At 45.7% G+C, this 20,377-nt stretch overlaps 1 protein-coding gene across 2 annotated transcripts in view; it reads left to right on the top strand.

The window, feature by feature from the left end:
* VPS8 (VPS8 subunit of CORVET complex) overlaps positions 1 to 20,377 on the top strand; it is a 215,049-nt gene that overhangs the window by 21,608 nt on the left and 173,064 nt on the right. For both annotated transcript variants that reach the window (XM_084801736.1, XM_084801735.1), the window contains 6 exons: positions 3,574 to 3,704; positions 5,387 to 5,480; positions 8,239 to 8,271; positions 9,466 to 9,520; positions 18,087 to 18,211; positions 19,368 to 19,454. In XM_084801736.1, coding sequence (XP_084657862.1) covers positions 3,574 to 3,704; positions 5,387 to 5,480; positions 8,239 to 8,271; positions 9,466 to 9,520; positions 18,087 to 18,211; positions 19,368 to 19,454 — 525 coding nt within the window. The remainder of the gene's footprint in view (positions 1 to 3,573; positions 3,705 to 5,386; positions 5,481 to 8,238; positions 8,272 to 9,465; positions 9,521 to 18,086; positions 18,212 to 19,367; positions 19,455 to 20,377) is intronic.

Below are 20,377 nucleotides of genomic sequence, written 5' to 3'. Positions count from 1 at the left end.
CTTCCCATTGTGTTTAGTTAGTTGTGTTTCCTGTGTTTAAGAAAATGTTGCCATCCTGAGGCCATGATAATATCCTGTTTGTCCAAAAATATTTACTATTTTCCCTTTCACAGTTAGCTCTGTAACTCATCTGGAGTGGTTTTCTGTCTGTCTTAATCTAAAAGATGAGCGGATACGCTTACTGGAGAGAAACTGTTGGTTGCGGTGTCACCTTCGCTGCAGATTAGAGGATCATCTGTGTGGGAATCTGATTTAATTGGTCTGTCTGTGGCTGTCCCGGCATCACACTCTCACATTCTAAGGATTGAGACTTCAGATCTTAAGTCTGGGAATGGAGCTTAGTGGGAGATCACGTGCCTAGCATGTGAGGCCCTGGCTTTTATCACCGGTAACACACAGACACACCCCCACCCCACACATAGACACACAGATATACAGATATAAACATATACACACAGACAGACAAACACACATAGATACACACTGATACATACACACAGACACACACAGATACACATTCTAAGGATTGAGACTTCAGATCTTAAGTCTGGGAATGGAGCTTAGTGGGAGATCACGTGCCTAGCATGTGAGGCCCTGGCTTTTATCACCGGTAACACACAGACACACCCCCACCCCACACATAGACACACAGATATACAGATATAAACATATACACACAGACAGACAAACACACATAGATACACACTGATACATACACACAGACACACACAGATACACACACACACACACACACACACATACACACACACACACACACACCAGGCAAGGAGGAAAGGAGGAGAGGAGAGAACTTGGCCAGCTGCTGCAGAGAAGCAGCCATCAGGAGTGCAAGGTCCTTCTTAGCTGCACAGGGAGCTCAAGGCTAGCCTACGCTATGTGATATATTCTGTCTCAAAAAACAAAAAACAAAAAGCAAAAGAAAGCCAGTAATATGGGCCTGGAGAGTTGGTTCAGTGGTTGTGAACACTTGTTGCTGTTGGAGAGGACCCAGGTTTGGTAATCAGCACCCACATGGTGGCTCACAACTGTCTGTAACTCCAGTTCCCAGGGATCTGATGCTGCCTTCTAGTCTCTGCAGACACTGTGTGCACATGTTGCAAAGGCCTATAGACAAAATGCTCAGACACACACACACACACACACACACACACACACACACGTACACACACAACGCATGCACAAATATGCTCATAAGTCTAATAAGCCACAAGTCAGTAAATAAACAGGCGGCCTTGATAGCCAGTGGTTGAGGGGGCTCAGGTCTGCTGCTGCTGCTGCTGTTGAAATTGACATTGCAGTTTTGGACTTTCACCATGTAAGGCTCAGGGACTCGCACAGTCTGCTAAACTTGATAAGCACTGATAAGAACGTATGGGTTTTACAGTTTGGGAAAGCTGATAACCCTGCTGTGTAGCAGCAAATCCCTCTTGACTTCCGCAATTCTTTTATTTCCTTCCCTTCTTCTTTCACTTATCCTGTAAGCCTGGCTTTGCTCAGGTGATCTGCTTTATTTAATTATGTGTCCAGGCTACTTAAGAAAATCAAATAAGGCTTTGATTGACTCTCTTGCTTATGACCTTTAGCCTTTGTTCTTATTTCCAAATTATTTCCTTTTCCTACAGCAATTGTGGCAGTCTTTTACAGCTCTCAAGTAACTGCCTCCTTGCCAAGTACAAACTCTTTCTTAGCAGACTTATGTGTGGTGGAGAATTCTGGAATGCAGTGAAATTATAGACTCCTTTATGTTGATGTTGAAGACAGATTTCAGAGCCATTACCACATGGCACTTAAAGCTGTGGTTATGAAAAAGCTTGCTTAAATAGGGAGTGTCTGAGCAGCAGGAGAAGAGGGCTACAAATATTCCTGGGGATTAACAGTTTAATGGTGAGCCGAGGAGAAGCTAGGGAGTGTGACCTGTAAGAGTCCACACAAACACAAAGAGGCACATCTGTTGGGAACTGAGGGGAGAGCGTGTTTCACGTAGGGGGAGTGAGGCACGGAGGACACGGAAAGTGGGCAGTGGTGAGGACCCGCAGCTCAGTGACTGGAGAAAGTGGAGGTGAGAGCAGCCAGGGAGGCCTTGCTCTTCTTCATCTACTGTTTGGGGGCTGATGGCCAGGGGTGTCACCTTTGACACATTGGAATCTTCTGGTACTTTTACTTTTCCTATCCTCCTCCCCCCATTTAAAGGGTCACCAGGGCCTTGATTTTGCTCAGTGCTGTCCCTTTCCTCACGGCCTTCCTTGGCTTCTGCCTTCCTCAGCTGGACCCTCTTCTCCTTTCTTGGTTCAAATAGCCCTCTAAGTGGCCTTTCATACTCCCTGCCACAGCCTCTCTGCTCCCCTTCACTCAGCATGTGGCCCCGTTTATCTTTTTTTTTTTTTTGGAAGTTTTTTCAAGACAGGGTTTCTCTTTGTAGCCTTGGCCGTCCTGGACTCACTTTGTAGACCAGGCTGGCCTCGAACTCACAGCGATTCCACTACCTCTGCCTCCCCAGTGCTGGGATTAAAGGTGTGCGCCACCACACCCTGCCCTCATTTATCTTTCTAAAACGGATTCCCATCTTGTCTCTGCTTAGTCTCAATAGTGTTCCCAGTGTCCGCCATAGACAGTATTCTAGGTAATAAATGCGCGAGTACTGTTGCATGTCGGGCCTTGTGCTCGGGACTGAAGGCCCTGCTGCCACCAAGCCTGATGGAAAACAGTGCCTGTGACAGATTGGACCCCAGTCCATCTTTCTAGAGCAACTGTAGTTCCTACTCCTACACCCCAGCCATTTATGGTAACTCCCTTTCCCCCAAGTAAAATCCATGTTATGAAATCAAGGCTTCTGCACATGTTTCCTACCCAGAATGCCTTTCTTCTGTATAGCAGACATTTATAGTCAGGTAACATTTGTTTTCTTCTAATTAGCCATTGCTTGTGAGTTCCCCGGTAAAGCATCTATATAGGCTTAACAATGATCTGCACCACCATTTCTGCTTCTTCCTGCTATAAGAGAGGGGTTTGACATGAAATCTTTTGTTTTTTCTTTCTGGTTTTCCAAGACAGGTTTCTCTGTGTAACTTTGGCTGTCCTGGACTCACCTTGTAGACCAGGCTGGCCTCGAACTAAGACCCGCCTGCCTTGTCTCCCCAAGCTCTGGGATTACAGGCGTGCAGCTCTTGACATGGACTCTTTAGACAGCGATCTCTGGGTGGAGTTGCAGTTTCGCTCTGTGAGGCCCATGCCATGCCTCTCTGGTAACTGAGAGTGTATGGAAGAGGAGCGGAGCAGAAGCAGGCGGAGAAACCCGCAGTGCCTGTCTCCTTGCGGGGCTGTGGATAAACCCGCAGTGCCTGTCTCCTTGCGGGGCTGTGGATAAACCCGCAGTGCCTGTCTCTCTGCGGGGCCGTGGGGAAACCGCAGTGCCCGTCTGTCTCCCTGCGGGGCCGTGGGGAAACCGCAGTGCCTGTCTCCCTGCGGGGCCGTGGGGAAACCGCAGTGCCCGTCTCACTTTCATGCAGAGTGTTTGGAGTCCTGCGTTTATGGTTCTGTCTTCTTCCAATTTAGACCGACGATGAAGATGACTCTTTTGTTCTCGAGGACCCTACATTGTTAAACGTCGACACCATTGATTCTCACTCTTATGATACCTCATCTGTGGCAAGCTCAGACAGCGGTGACAGGGCCAACTTAAAGAGGTAAGTATTCTTGTATATGGCTAAAGTATATGATTATTTAAAGTCACTATCTTTATGGTACAGTCTGTTTGACTGTTTAAGGTCAGTGTCTTATGGCACAGTGTAATTAGCAGTTGGAGAGGGCAGTTGGAGCTCGGCCTGCCTGGCTGCCTGTGCTTCCTGCGCTCTCCCACACCCACTCTCAAGGTCAGCCCTCGAATTCTTCATTTTCTTGGAGGAGGTTCAGAGGAGAATCTCAAAGATGATTAAAGCCTGGGGAAAAGTCTGCGAGCTCTGAGTAACTTCAGCTTCGGCTGCTTTTCACTGTCCAAACTCTTAGTGAGAACACGAAAAAGAGAGCCATGGAGGAAACACGGCATGCAGGCCTGAGTGCTGCCCAGGCGCTGCCCTCTCCTCTGTCAGCGGCGTGCAGGCCTGAGTGCTGCCCAGGCGCTGCCCTCTCCTCTGTCAGCGGCGTGCAGGCCTGAGTGCTGCCCAGGCGTTGCCCTCTCTCTCTGTCAGCGGCGTGCAGGCCTGAGTGCTGCCCAGGCGCTGCCCTCTCCCTCTGTCAGCGGCGTGCAGGCCTGAGTGCTGCCCAGGCGCTGCCCTCTCCCTCTGCCAGGTTGCCACCTCGGGGCAGGGATCCTTGTCGCCGTGCTCTCCTCCTCCTCATAGTGTCTTCCAAACAGACTAATGTCCTTGATGGTCTGCATTCCCTGCTAAGAGTGACGATGCTCTTGGGTTGCCTTTCAGGGGTGCCCAACCTTTTGATATTGTCACAGGTTTTCTCTTGAGAACTGTGCAATTTAGTTGGAAAAAAAAATCACACACACATAATCTTGCAATGGTTCAAAGAAGCTCCTGATTTTGTGCTGAGCTGTGCTCGTGCGTCTCCTGGGCTGCATGTGGCTCACTGGGCACAGGTTGGGCCTGGCTGGTACATGGTAGGCAGAAGTCCTTGGTGTGGTGTCAGGCCTGGCGCTGCTCGCCAGATCGAGCCTGTCTCTGAGCGCTTTCACCCCTTGTCCATCCAGTCCATGCCCGTTTGTCCTCACTCTTGCCCACACTGTGTCCTCAACATCCTCCTCCATCAGGCAGAGCAGACGTCTGTTTCCTGGTATCTGTGCCTCATATCCCCCAATAAGCAGGATACTTTCTTTTCCATTTGCGTGGCATTTGTATTTCTGGTCTATGTGTCTATATTTCCGAGCTGTTTATCAGCCCCTCCTGCTAGGCTGTGGGATCCAAGTCGTAGGACCTGGACCGGCAGAGCACACTTTGAGCTTAAAGGTAAAAGTTTAAAGAGGGGTGGCGATGAGGGGTGTAAGAGGAAGGAGCCATAAGCAGGAGCAACCGAGAGAGTGAGGAGTGAGGGTGGGGGTGGGGGTGAGGGTCAGGGGTGTTTGAAGTTGTCACAGGTGGGGGAGGGAAGGAGGGGAGTCTGTACGGAGAACCCAGGTCTGTGTCAGCTGGCCAGGGATCTTTGGAGCAGTGAAAGGTGAGTGCTATTTTATTCATTTTCTTGCTTGAGCCTCTCATACATCTCTTATTAAGTTAACAATAATATCTATGTAATTTTTAATTAATAACAATAACACAGTGCTACTTTCTGCCTTTTAAAGTGCATTTCCTTCTCTCAGCTTTGGGAGCCTGCCTCTTCACCCTGTGACCTGTTAACTGTCTCTTCCTCCTCTCGTTCTTAGGAAGAAGAAGTTGCCTGACTCTCTCTCCCTGCATGGGTCGGTTATGCGGCACTCACTCCTAAAGGGGATATCTGCGCAGATGGTGTCTGCAGCTGTGAGTGTCCCTTCTCTGCGCAGCGTGATGACCTGTGCGGGCATGATGCTGGAGTCATGGGTTTTCTGATTATCTTTGACTTGTAAGACGTGGCTACACATCCTGACATAGGAATTAGTGCAGCCGCAAGGGTAAAGGTCTGTGAGCTTTTCAGCGAGCCCACCTGAAGCATGGCAGCGAGCAGCAGGCCGAGGGCACACGCTTGCCTTCTCCTCGGGGTCTCTCAGGTTGGTCGCCATCCTCTGGGTCCAGCTGAAGGCTTGTTTCTCAGCCTCTTTATAGGGACAGGTGGTTGGTCAGGATCTTTTATAACCACATGACTTAAAGATAATTCACACTCCCTTTTCCACGCGCCCCACTTCACTGCCGTTCACAGCTGTGAAAGGAGGCAAACTCGCCCTGACTCAGGAACTCAAAGGCAGCTCAGGGCAGAGGAGGCGCTGCTGCGAAGGGGGCGGGGCCGACGAGCATGGCCGTGGTACTGTGGCTGCCGTGGGAATGTTTAGAGGACTGGGCGAGTGTGACAGTGTTCTGTGATCTTTAAGGCAGTGGGCCCTCAGCACACTCCTGCTTTGGTCTCACAGCCGACACTTTGATTTAATCCATCAAGTCTGTTTTCTGAATTCAGAAGTCCCGTGTGTGATAAGGATGACAATCCAGTGATGAGGACACCAGGGGCTTCCATGTTGTTGTTTTATGTTCTCTTCATGGAGTTCAACTTAACATTTTACATATTTAATTTATTTTTCAAGATAACGAGGTGATGGGACAGTAGGAGTCGTGACATCCGATTGTGTTTCACTTTCAGTTCTGCTAGAGAAAGCTCTTTTGCAGTTAGGAGATACTGTTCGTCCTGGGCAGTTGCGGTGTCCTGACCCAGCTGGTGCACACAGCAGCAGACATGATGTTAGTCGAGATGGCCCAGCACGGAGAGCTGAGCAGTGCCCTCCCTCCGCTGGGTGGGGAGTAACTCATATTTGCCAGAATGGAAACCACCTGTTGAGGATCATGTTTCCATGACATTTTCTGAATTTAATCCTTATGTAGGTGATGAAATTCATTCCTTTCAAAACCAAGATGAACCAGAGCAGTCATTTGACCCACCTGTGCAGCTTAAAAAAATATTTTGAATAGTGGAGACTGAACTAGGACTCAGACGCGGAGCGCTGATTAGATAAACCTGTTGTTTAGAAGGGGTTTCCCTCCCTCTTGGGGGGGATGGGGGAGGGGGAGGATGGGGATGGGGGAGGGGGAGGATGGGGGAGGGGGAGGAGGAGGAGGCAATTGTAATAAATCGCAGAGAGTTTGCACTGTTCTCTCCGAGCCGCTCTTGCTACTCCAGGCTTGATGTGCTTTGCTGACCTCGGGTTACCAGCTCCACTTAGCTGCACGCATTTCCATGATGGCTGACTGGTTAGCATGTAAAGCTGCTTCTCTTCGGGGCATTTCTCCTGAGTAGTTGCTCAGTTGTGCCATCAGCCTTGTGGACAGCGATGTTATCAGGCCTGCTTGGACCTTGAGCACCCTGACTTTGCATGGAGTCCATGTGTTGAAAAAAAAAACCCTCAGGAAACATGACATTTTGAGTCTTATTGTTTAATTTTGGGATCCTTCTCAAAGTAATATGACATATGACTATATTTAAAATAAATCGAAATTAGGTTTTTAAGGAAGCTATCACTTTAAGGTACTATTCTTTTAAGATACTGTAAGTGCCTCAGCTCAAGGTTTTATTATTGTTTAATAACTTGACCACTGAGCCAGGCTCTCCTCGAGTGACTCTTAAGATACAGTTTCTTGGAGATCAGCCACCCCTTCTGAATTGAGGCATCAGGGACAGGCCTTAGTGGAAGGGCTCTGCACTGTGATTAGCACCGAGGTGATGGTCACAGAGTGTGGCCTTCAAGAACCACTACCCTAGAGCGCTGCAGCGCCATCACTAATTCCATAATTCAGTCAGTAAACTCTGCCCCTTCCCTCCCTCTTCCTCTCCTTGTCCATTTCCTCTCCCTCACTCCCCGCCTTCTCACCTTTAGCTCATTGCTCAACTGTGCCACTTTCCTTTTCCTTCTGTATGCTTCCCACTCATCTCAACGTCAGGATTTTTAAAAAAATTAGCATACATAATTGCAGGTTTCCTTATGGCTTTCCCATAATATGTACTTTAGGCCCATCCCCTACACTCTTCTCACTCTGTTCCCTGCTCCACCCAGTGAAATTCCGATTTTAAGGCTAAAACGTTTTCCTCTTCTGTCACTTATACCTTTTGAAGTCAGATGGCTTCTACATTCTTATGAATGTAGTTTATGTTTTTCATCTGCACTCTCATCCCTGCTTTTCTCTATGCAGAACAGGACACAGATGTATATCAGAGATTTATATCAGGCCTGTGCCAGCTCTGGACGCTGGATGAAGATGCTGCCGCACAGCTGTGTCACCCACGCTGTGGGTATTACTTAAAGCTATGCAAGCCTCAGATTTACCTTATGGAAAAGCGAACCGCTTTTCCTCTCTTCCTTAAATTTCCATGTGTAATCAGCACCCGAAACTTGTGTTACTGTTGGTAAAATAAAGCGATCTGCACTCCTGCTTGTTGATTTTGATGTCTGCGAGTTTTTAATCATGGTTACTGGAGGGCCAGGCTAAGGGTGCGCTTCCTGCCCAAGTGGTTCAGTCAGAGTGTGCCAAAGAGAGGCCACACGCTTGTTCTCAATGCCATTATCTTTTCAAATTTTCCTTTTTTTAAAATCTCATTTAGGACAAAGTAGATGCTGGCCTGCCTACAGCAATTGTAAGTATACCTTTAACTCCTGAAGGTAAGATTTTTAATTTCACCGAGTTCTCAGGTTTATTCTTAAAGTATTTCAGTGCTAGGATGATACATTCTTAAGGCATTTCACTCTCAGTAATCAAGTTTAAAACTTGTTCGTGTTGGGCTTTGGCTTTTCTGCTTTATTGTTTAGCTCTTAGCGTTTGCTTGCGAGCAGGTAATGGAGCTGCAGACCTTCCCAGCACGACCCCCCTGTGAGCCTGCCTGTCATCTGTAAGGACTGGAATAGTACTGAGCTCACTCACTCAGCTAATGCACATCCCACCACAGCTATGGCCCCCAGGGCCAAGCCTGCAGGTAGTGTCTGGAGTGGCTGTGGCACGCTCCAGGAGGCTTGAGAGCCTATGAGGAGGGGTCTGTCTCCTGGTTTCCCTCAGCAGCCTCTGCGCTTGCTTGTGAGTCACTGGTGAGGAAGTGGGCTCCAGAGGAACATTCTGGTGTCTGTCTCTTGCTTGCTGGTGATGAACTGGAAAAAAGGGTTCTTACCCCTCCGCGCTGCTAGAGGCCCTCTGTGGGCAGTATAAGTGCCTCTTTAGTGGACTGCCAGGGAAGGTTTTTTTTTTTTTTAATTTTAAAGTTGCTTTAAAGTGGTGGTTCTCAGGGGGAGGGAGGGAGGAAAGGGAGGATACAAGTGATGGGATTACAATTGAGTTGTAATCTGAATAAATTAATAAAATAAAAAAAAAGCTGTGGTTCTCAACCTCCTTAATGCTTCAACCCTTTAATACAGTTCCTCATGTTGTTGTGACCCCCCTACCATAACGTTATTTTTGTTGCTACTTCATAACTGTAATTTGGTTACTGTTATAAATCATAATGTAAAAATACCTGTGTTTTTGGTGGTCTTTGGTGACCCCTGTGAGAGGGTCATTTGACCAACCCCCAAGGTTGTGACCCGTATGTTGAGAATTGTTGATTTAAAGGAAGCCAAATGACATAGTTTATATATAATACTGAGTGTGTGACATTTTGAGACCATTCCTCTTAAACTTAGAGGGATTCTTAGAAGTAAAAGTGCCCTCGCTGTGATCTCTCATTTTGCTTTCTGGATGAAGTTTCTTATTTAGTGGTTGGAGCATCAGCTGGTGCCTGGAGCAAGGCATGCCAGCCGGTTCCAGCCAGTTCAACCCTGATTGTTTTCCCTTCTGTTTCCAGGCAGTGTCCAGTCTCATAGCAGTGGGTACATCTCACGGATTGGCTTTAATATTTGGTAACTTTCTAAGTATTTTCTTACTTTAGATACTAAGATTCCTTTTTAGGTTTTATAATGTCCTGTAATTGTATTTTATCTGGTAGACTTGATTTTCATGGGGGCAACAAGGAAAACATGAACAAGTAGCAGTTGGTACTTTTAACTTAAAAATTCCTTGCCTGGTGGCTTCCCTTCACTATACATTGCACGCTCCCTCCTGCCTTACACACGTGTCAGGCGTTGCGGCTTCCCTTCACTATGCACCGCACGCTCCCTCCTGCCTTAGGCACGTGTCAGGCGTTGCTGCTAGCACAGCTGCTGCTGTTCTGTACACCTAGACAGAAGAAGAGTGCGGGGAAGAACCCTGGCTTGTCAGCGTGGCTCCCCCAGCTGGTGGTGGTGATACTGTTTTATTCCAAGCCATATTCCAGTCTTGGGTGCTCAAAACAGTCTTCAAGGAAAAGGGTTCCGCAGGCTTCAGAGTCATTTTCATTGACAATCTTTCTAAACTGAGAAAAAAAAAATGTTAGCCTGTAATTCCTTTTCTAAGAGAGCACAAATAGCTAATTTATATGGCAGAAATTAGTTACATTCTTCAGCTTTCTCTGAGGCTAACTAATTAGTTTCATTAGTCTCTTGCTTTTGATTTTTTTTTTTTTGAGATAGGGTTTCTCTGTGTAGCTCTGGCTGTCCTGGACTTGCTTTGTAGACCAGGCTGGTCTCGAACTCACAGGGATCCACCTGCCTCTGCCTCCCGAGTGCTGGGATTAAAGGTGTGCACCACCATTGCCCGGCATCTCTTGCTTTTGAACTCAGCATGCAGGCAGACCATTTTGATCTTTTAAAAAATAGAAACCCGCCAGATAATATCCTCAGCCCTTTTGAGTGTGAGTGCGCTCTTCTGGGTCTCAAGGCCTGCGTATCCTTCAGATAAGAAATAGCAGGGCTGCCCGGGAAGGGTTACTTGAGGGCGCTTTACTAGCAGAACCACAGTTTGATTTCTGTGGAGTCTTAGATTGTTACCATCCTGGCAAATAACTAGTTATTTTCCATTGTCACTGAACAATTTGACTTTCCATTTATAAATTTTCCATTATTCCCAAAGCTTTATTTAACATATAATTGTAATACCCATTCTTTTCAAATGTGGATGATTTAAATAATAGAGTTTTATTTCTTGAAGAGCAGAAGGATAGAAACAAAAGTGCAATTTCCCTGAAAGAACTTTAGAATTGAGTCTTTAATGGTATTTTTCTTTATAATTGATATGTATCCATAGTAGAAAATGTACAAAACATAGATGTGTGCAAATTGGAAAATATAAAATGTGGAATTCTAATATCTGGGACTACTCTTTAGCATTTCTGTGTAGCTATTCAACCCTTTCCTCACATGTGTATATCGCTGTGTGCATAGTCCAAGGGGACCATGGACAATTTAGAGCTTGCCTCTCTTTACAGTGGCCACCTCCCCATGCGCTTCTGTATTCGTGTGCGGCATCTTCTTTGTTTGTTTGAAATGTCTCACTGTGTAGCTTAGGCTTGCCCAGAACTTGCTAGGTGGCTTGGATTGACCACAGACTCATAGCAGTCATTTTGCCTCAGCCTCCCAATGCTGAGAGTACAGGCACGGAGCATCATTTAATGCACAGACAGTCTTCTTTCAAATGGATTCATGAAAAGCTTCTTTTGCTCAAGAAAACACTTAAGCTGTTTCTAAACAGTAGTGTCATTTGCAGCTTCGTTTCTGTACTTTTTCCATATGATCATGCTTAGAACAAGTTCCTACAAGTGGAATTGTTTGGTCTCGACACAAATATTAAAGACTTTTCATGTTCTTGCCTGATTGCCTTCCAGAAAACCGAGCATGGTCTCCAGCAGTGGGGAGGTCCTTGCTTTTCTCTAAGGGGATAATTGGTATTAGGTCACTAGACTGTATGGGCTGGGCGTGGTGGCGCACACCTGTAGTCCCAGCACTCAGGGAGGCAGAGGCAGGCCAGCCTGGTCTACAGAGCGAATCCAGGACATCCAGGGTACACAGAAACATTGAGTAAGGGTCTTACTGTCGTCCAGTGGAATAATTTTATGTGTATGACATGATTGAAAACCTGGGTTAAGGGACATGCACAGAGTGAAGGGCAGAATTAACTAACACTGGCCCCTAGACCACTACCCTAGACCAGCAGTCTCCACCGTCTTAAGCAATTCTTTTCCCTGAGAGAAAAGGAACGGCAAGAAATGAAGTAAAGAAGAGAAGGATTAAAGACGGTAGAGAACGGCGTGTCTGCACACGTTTGTCGGCCAGGAGAGCACATATTGAAATCTTTCTTCCCATTTAGCAGTGCTCAGTTTCCCTCAACTCGGCCTTAATTCTCTTCATTCCTTATCAAGGGTTTGGAGGAGTATATGACTGTTGTCACCCATGGAGTGCTTGCTGCAGACAGTCATGCTAACATGGAGAGTGTGTGATGTCATGGAGTGCTTGCTGCAGACAGTCATGCTAACATGGAGAGTGTGTGATGTCATGTAGTGCTTGCTGCAGACAGTCATGCTAACATGGAGAGTGTGTGATGTCATGGAGTGCTTGCTGCAGACAGTCATGCTAACATGGAGAGTGTGTGATGTTGTCATGGAGTGCTTGCTGCAGACAGTCATGCTAACATGGAGAGTGTGTGATGTTGTCATGGAGTGCTTGCTGCAGACAGTCATGCTAACATGGAGAGTGTGTGATGTTGTCATGGAGTGCTTGCTGCAGACAGTCATGCTAACATGGAGAGTGTGTTCCTCCTTGGTGCTGTCTCCTTCACTTCCTTAGTCCTCCCTGCTGTTTTTCTGAAATCCTCAGCAACTTTTCTGTAGATGTGATGAAACAGTAATCTTTCCTTATGGCTGCACTGAGAAGAGAGCACACCAGAGAGGACATTCTGTGGAAGAGCCCTAGCACTCTGGTTTTGGATTGAGTTTTAATAGTACAGTTAATAAATTTCACTCGCTGTTTGTAGGAGACCGATGTTTGGATAATGCTTTCTAACAAAAGCATTCAAATATTCTAAAAAGTTCAAGAACAAGTGGCAGATACTATGAAGTGTCTAGAATAGCAGTCTGGGTTAGATCTGGGCTTTTAAAAGTATCTTTGGACTGGAGAGATGGCTCAGAGGTTGCAAGCACTGACTGCTGTTCCAGAGATCCTGAGTTTATTTCCCAGCAACCACATGGTGACTCACAATCAGCTATAATGAGACCTGGTGCCCTATTCTGGCCTGCAGGTATACATGTGTGGGGGCACACATCTCTAATCCCAGCTCTCAGAAGGCAGAGGCAGGTGGATCTCTGAGTCCGAGGGCAGCCTGGTTTACAAAGTGAGTTCCAGGACAGCCAGGGCTACATAGAGAGTCCCTGTGTCATCAAAAGAAAAACAACTGTCTGTATTTATCACAGAAGAAACCTGGTGCAAAGACCAAGTTTGTTTGAGCACCGTTAGGTTCTCTGTGAAGCAGGTCTGAGTCATTAAAAGTCACCCGGTGCAGTTGCAGCGTGCAGCACAGGGTGTGTCTCAGTTCTCACCTCCCACCTTCCCCACTCTTCCATTTCCCTCTGTTCCTAGTGTGCTCTGGCCTGTGTCTCTTTGGAGCTGCTTTGTTGCTGTCTAACTGGAACATGGGTTTACTTTCTGTGCTCTAACTTGACTGTTGCATGTTTTCTCTTTTCCCAGAACCAATCCCTGACTGTAACCACAAATGCTAGGAACATCATTTAATCAAGTCCAGTGTGTGTCACTCCCACAGATAAACAAAGCTCATCACTTACGCTCCACAGAGCTTGCCTGCATTTTTCTCTGAACTTTTGAACTGATTTCTTGTCTTTTTCTCCCTCTCTTTTGATCTTTTCTCCATGGATTCAAAAGGAAAAGGTATAGTAAATTTGGTATGCACGAATAGTTCTATTTTTCTTTTGAGCTTTTTAACGTTGAAAGCAAGTATTGTCACTTACATTAATGCCTTCTTATGAAAGAAAAATAAATAGCTACTTAAAAATTGGTTAAAACAGGCATTGTGAAGATTTCAAAAATATATGCATATTTTAAATGCTTTATCTTAGCTAAGAAATATGGAATTCTTTCAGGTATTTGTCAGTATGTTCCATTTCCTGCAATCTTTTCATACAGCCCTGAGATTTTCCTTGAAGTTAGTGTCTGCCAATGGAAGTGTGCAGCATCATTTTTTTTTTGCCATAAACTTTATCAATAATGAGTCACATACAGCTTAATTACCTGTCAGTCAATGCATGAGGATAGGATTACAGATTCTAACAAAACCTTGCTTTGGTGTCGATACCCAGTTTCTTGATACTCTTGTGAAGTAATGTGCCTTTTCCAGGGTTTTCTGAAACACCTGCTTTGTGCTCCAGCACCCACGGCTCTTTTGTTTGCACAGCGGTCTGTCAGACAGGGGGCTGCTTGTGTTTTTAGAGCACACTAGCATCACAGTGGCATGGGTGCCTGGGAGTGAACCCTGACTCTTTCGTAGAAACGGCATTCTAGAAGGTAGCCAGTTAGCCATGGGCTTAGAAAGCGTCACAGAAGGAGGAGGATTCGGCTGTGTGAACGAGCCAGTTAAAGTGCAGCTGCCATTTTGTTCCACATGTGACAAATGTGTTTTATAATGAACTCTCCTTTTTTATTTTCTCTTGGCACTAGAGCTTATAGTGTGAATGAATAAGGGATAATAAAATAGCATTTGAGAGCGGTGACTACTGGCAAGGGGGACTTACCTGCTTATAGGTAAATTTGATTCGCGTGGCTGTTTCCTTCTTTGACTGTCTTTGAAACTTAATTAAAAATGAGAGATGAAAATACAGAGGACTAGGTTCTTTTTGGTATATGGAAAGAAGAATTCTTGAAGTGGGTTCAACGTTAGATTGTAAGCTATTATTTGTGGCCTTGCTCTTTTTCACATTACTGTTAAGCCCAGCATGAGGTCCACCCCAAGGAAAGTGTGCTTTGAGCTTTCCTCGTCCAGGTGCCCGGGGTCAGGAGTGCTTCAGATTTCGAGTCTTGGATTGTGGAATATTTGCGTAGACTTCACAGGTTGAGCATCTGTAACTGAGTGTTGGAATGTCAGTCTGATGTTCAGGAACGGTTGGGTTTTTGAGTACTTTAGGTTTGGTTTGGATTAGGGATGCTTCTACAGTACTGATGAAAAATAACTAATTCACTGCAGTGGCAAATAGCTTTTTTTTTTTTTTTTTTTTTTTTTTTTTGAGACAGAGTATCACTTTGTATTTTTGGTTGCCCTGGGACTCACCGAGTGGACCAAGCTGGCCTTGAATTTGTGGCAGTCCTTCAGCCAGTATCTCTTGTGTTGGGATTATAGGCATGGATTACCGTGCCCAGCTCCTGTGTTTTTTTGGTAGTTCTAGATTTAAAGTCCTCATAGTTATTTTGTAAGCTACACGATTGCTGCTAATACTAACTTCTTTGTGTCACTTGATAACTCTCAGATTGTTCATAGCATCAACATTGTTTTAAAATACTGCGCTGCTGATGTTAACCAGGCGTAACTTTATGCTCCTTGGTTTGTGAGAAGTAGATGTGCTATGAGTTTAGTGCAATTTTAGACAGAGGAGGCTCCAGGATGCAGGGGAGAATAGAGCCAGCCTTCCAGGCAGAGTGCTCACTCTCACTCTTCTTTCTTCTGCGTGCACACTTTGTCCCGACACTGTGACTGCAGACTGTCACTGATGCACGTTACTTCAGCCTACCACAGCTACCCCCCGCCCCCAGCTGTGCCGATTCATAGGGACCACAGGAGAAAGCCGCTCTTCTTTCCCCGCAATAGACAGGCTACGCACAGCATCACTTACCATAGTTAACACACCATAAAAATAGGGTGTGTATATATGAAATAAAAATTGAAAGATAGCTTCGTGGAGTAGAAGTGAATTACGTTTTATGTGTAGTCCATCTCCTGCCATCCTCTTTGCTATTTAAAAAAAATATTGTGTATAAATAGAACCTTACATTAGTCATATTCTAGGGCCATTGAATTGGTCCTTTGTATATATTAGTATCTTATTTTAATAATCTGTTCTCTCAGTGAAGTCCTGAGGCGGTGGACTGCTTTCTACATTGTGTAGATGAAGATGGGCACTTAAGCGAATGTAAGAAACATCCCTAAAGTCGCACGATTTATAGTTGCAGAGCCTGTAGCTCTTTAGTAAAGATGAAATAAAAACCAGACTTCACAGGCATGGTGCCCTATCAGGGACATTGTAGAAGCAAGATAAAAACATTGAAAAAAGCCAAGGGAAAAGTTGAGACCTTTTCATGGACTTGTACCGTAGGATGTAAAGTTAGCATGTATTTCAGGAGTGACCCAGGTTGGTCGTCTACTTTCTTTCCTCTTGTGACTTGTTTTTATTATGTGGGGACTGCAGGCAGGGTAACATAGGCATCTGTGGTTTTTCTTTCAACAGTGTCTCATGCAGCCCCGGCTGGCCCTGAACTTGTTACGTAGCCGAGGATGGTCTTGAACTCCTGATCCTCCTCCCTCTGGTCATAGGCGTGCGCCGTCACACCTGGCCACGCATAGGCTCTTACTGTAGAAGTTAGGAAAGCCTTTCCCCTCGTCTTTTTCCATTGCTCTCCCTGTAGTTTTCTTTTTCTTAAGTTGTATACTGTCTGTCTGGTAAGATTGCTCAGTCTTCCTGCTGTCTCTGACACAACAACACTTAAATTGAGGTGTGTGAAGTCCAAAGCAACTGCAAGTCTGTTAGTGCTTCAGAGCCTGTAGGGCTCGGATGCCAGAGCAGGCTGCAGAGAGTCTCTGCGCGTGCAGTGCGAGTCGTCTTTGCCCAGGCGTGGGGACTTGTGGGTTGGCGTGAGAGTTCACGATCCGTTCTCTGCCCTTTACTTTTAGCCATGTGTTTGTCTTACCTGTACACAGTAGTAGTACACATAGAATACTATTGCCTCATCACGGTTGTCCTGCAGCTCCGGGTGTGTGGACAATCCGCCATGTATGAAGTAGTTCATGTAACACCCAGCGGTAGGCAGTTTCAGCAGAGCAAAAGAAAATACGGTGTTATAACTGGAGGCAACAAAACAAAACAAAACAAAACAAAGCAAAACAAACCAACCAACAAATAAAAAACCCCAAAAAAACTATGGAATAAAAGGTTTTAATTATAAGGTTAAATTAAACATAAAATGTTCGTGGGGGGCTGGTTTGGATATGTGTGTGGAAAACTGTAATTACATAATTCTGGATGCAAAGTTACAGTAGGACTTTTAAAGCACACCAGACCTTGTATATCTGTGAGTTTATTCTTTTTGAATGTTTACCTTTGGAGTTTGAAATCTAAAATAACTTAAAAACTGTGGAGTAGTTTCTGTGTGCCAGGGACAGTACAGCCACTAATTGTCACAGCCCCCTGAGTGTTATCACAGCCAGTTTATGAACACAGAAAATTATTCCCACGGTGTTCATTTTGGGTGGGGCCAGAAGAGAGTGTGACAGTTAGTCGTGAGCCACCATGTGGTGCTGGGAGCCAAACCTGCCTCCTCTGCAAGAGCAGCAAGTGTTCCTGACCACCAGGCCATCTGGCCAGCCCCCATTACTATTTTTTAAATCTCATTATTTTCAAGTAGGTATAGTCCACAAATGCTATGCAAAATGAACATCGCCTAGGAGAGGACCTAGGCTAATTGCATTTAGTTGTTAGGTAATAACATTTAATAAATATTTGAGAACTTCCTAGGAAAACTTAAACACAGTTTTTCTAAGGTAACTTAACAGTTTACTCTACAATTTTGTTTTCACTTTTCAGTTCATTTGCTTGGCCAACCATTTCTACATGGATAGCATAAATGTAAATTTTAGCAAATTCTTTTTTTTAAAAAATCTTTTAATAACAAAAAAATTAACTTTTTTGCCTGCATGTGTCTGTGCACTACATGTGTGTAGTGCTGTGGAGGCCAGAGGGCGTCAGGTCCCCTGAGAATGGAGTTTCAGAGTGTTGGAAGCTGCCTTGAGGGTCCTGGGAACTGAACCTGGGTCTCCTGGTGCTCTTAACCACTGAACCAAATTTTAAATTAATACATTTTGATTTTTGAAGTTTTCAAAGAAAGTGCCCTTCAGGGCTGTGAGTGGCTCAGTTGGGCAAAACACTATGTGAGCAAGAGGATGTAGGCTCCAGTCCCTGGCACCCACACAGAAGCTGGGTGGCTGAGCCTGCCTCCAACCCCAGTGCTGTGAGGTGGGGACAGGTGGACCCCAGGAACTTCCTGGACGGCTGACGTAGCAGAACAGTGAACTTTAGGTTCAGAGATACAGACAGACAGACAGACAGACACACGCATAGCCACCCACCCACCCACCCACCCACACACACACCCCACACTCACACTTACACTCCCTGTATTCCTAATATTTTATAAAGAGCAAAATATTTAGTTGTAGAATAAGGTAGTTTAAGAGAATGTTTTTTTAAATGAATTTCTTACTTGTCATCAGCAAGCTTTGAATTATGTTTTCTTGTAGGCCTTACTGTTTTATCTTAGTATCTAATCTGCTTCCCTTCTTCAGATCAGAATCAAGCGCTGCGGCTCTGCCTGGGTAGCACTAGTGTCGGAGGGCAGTATGGAGCCATCTCTGCCCTCAGCATCAACAATGACTGCTCAAGACTTCTTTGTGGCTTTGCGAAAGGACAGGTAAGATGACAGCTGCATTTACCTCCCAGGTGATGTTAAAATAAAATCTGAGTATTTTAAATCAGTATTTGAAGACCAAAATACACGTTATGTGTTATGAAGTGATGTACCTGGGGGTGACATGCCTTTCAGTGCCAACCGGAGATTTCCTCGTCTGACTTTTGTCTTATTTAGATTTTTAAAATAACTGTAACTGAGCCAGAGCCTGCAGTTTTCATATTTTAATGACGCTTATCCTAGTCAACAGCTTCGTATCCTCTTAGGGTAGTCGCACATAACTGTGGTGCCGTCATGTAGGTTTTGTGTGTGTGTGTGTGTGTGTGAGGTCTGAAGGGCAGCTTCAGTCATAGCCCTCAGTTATGCTAGACTGGTGAATCCCAGGGTCTCCTCGCCTCTGCCTCCCAGGGCTGGAATCACAAGCCATGCTACAACACCTAGCCCTGTTCTTTTTTTCCTGGAAGATTTTTATCTTAAAGGATATGTGCGTATTTCTCTGTGATGTGTGCACACAAGCACAGACTCCCACTGGGCCTGGAGGCACTGGGTCAATCTCCTTGGCATCGGAGTCACAGGCCATCGTGAATGCCTGTGTGCATGCTGGGAAGTGGTCTCGGATCCTCTGCAGGAGAAGCAGTGCTCTTCACTGCTGAGCTGTCTCTCCTGCCGCAGCACTTGACGTTTTTAGATGCGTTCTGGGGCTTGAACCCAGACTCCCACGCTCTCAGAGCAAGCATTCTACCAGCTGCGCCATCTCCCCACCTGCCGTGGCCATTCTTAAATGCTGTTCATCTTGCTGAGTTCTCGGACAATAGCCTTGGCATTTCCTTCTTTGTGGCCATGATTGCTCTCATGCCCGGATCACAGCCGGTTTGATCGGGTGTCTTTTGTGTGGACTTTTAGTCCGTGCTCAACAGACTGCCTTACCTGAAGTCACAAAGTCTAAGTGTTCAGTGGCTTAGGCAGAGGGAGGGCACTGAAGATGAGGTAAAGGTGCAGAGCTCTGGCGGAGTAGTCCCCGCGTGTGGGAGTGCTTTAATGTGATGACTTCCTGCCTGCACTGTTTATAGATGAGGAAGAGGTTATTTCAGCCAAAAGGCAGGCTGTGTACATCCAAAGAGCAATACATTTGTTTTTAAAGCCCTTGCTTGTCTTACAGATCACCATGTGGGACTTGGCCAGTGGAAAGCTTCTCAGATCAATAACAGATGCCCATCCTCCGGGGACAGCCATCCTGCACATCAAGGTGACAGCTTCTCCTCCCCCTAGTGTTAGCCCTCTTTATTGCTGTGCCTCTATAGCCACATTAAAGATTTGAGAACCAGAAACCCCTAATTTATTTAACACAAAGTCGAATATTATTCAGTGAATCCAGTGAGATATTTTCTCAAGTTAAAAACCAGAGATGGGCTCGAATGAACACACTCAGCCTCAGGCTTAACTGAAGCCTAGCAGTAAGCGGCAAAAACGCCAACTTGATTTGATCCCATAGTGGAAGCTTGGCAGCAGGGAAGCCATGCCCTGCTAAAAACTCATATGGAGTTTTTAAACGGTCTCTTTACCTTGTTCAGTTGGCCAAGATTTTATTGCCGAGGGGTGTATGGCTGCCCATTGTTGGGAGGTGCCTGAGGCTGGAGGCACCAACTGTGGAAGAGCCAGGCCTTGGATTATATTTAGAAGTGAATCATTTGGTTTATTTTCTTTCAGGCCTCTAAAGGGAAAGCATTAAGGCCGCACTGTTGGTTTTTTACTCTCAGGCCTGAAACACATAAAACTGACTTAGGTAACAGGCTTCATTTATAGCTCACGTGAAGGCCGCCTTTTCGTGCTGGCAAGCCCATGTTCAGAAGCGTAAAAGGTAAAGGACTATATCAAGGGGACTCTAAAATCAGCTCTTCTAGATTTAATCATGCGCATACTTGGTTGCTTAGCTATGCAGCTCTCCTATCCACACACATGCTTTTTAAAGCCTGTGGCATCTGGAGTTTATAGATCTGCATCTAGGTTAGTTACAAAAAGCCTCCTGTGACAGAGCAGCACTGAAGCACTTAGGAACGCTGGAAACAGCGAGGGCGAGTTAGAGTCTCTCCGCTTGGTGCGTGAAGCTGATTTAGCTCAACCTCTTTTTCTACAGCGCGTGCCAACTTCTAATGTTATTGTTGTCTGTGT

Source organism: Acomys minous (assembly GCF_964271855.1).
Source record: "Acomys minous genome assembly, chromosome: 11".
In the NCBI taxonomy this organism is placed as follows: domain Eukaryota; kingdom Metazoa; phylum Chordata; class Mammalia; order Rodentia; family Muridae; genus Acomys; species Acomys minous.
The sequence above is the reverse complement of the archived record's forward strand: the minus strand, read 5'-3'. Positions and strand labels throughout refer to the sequence as shown.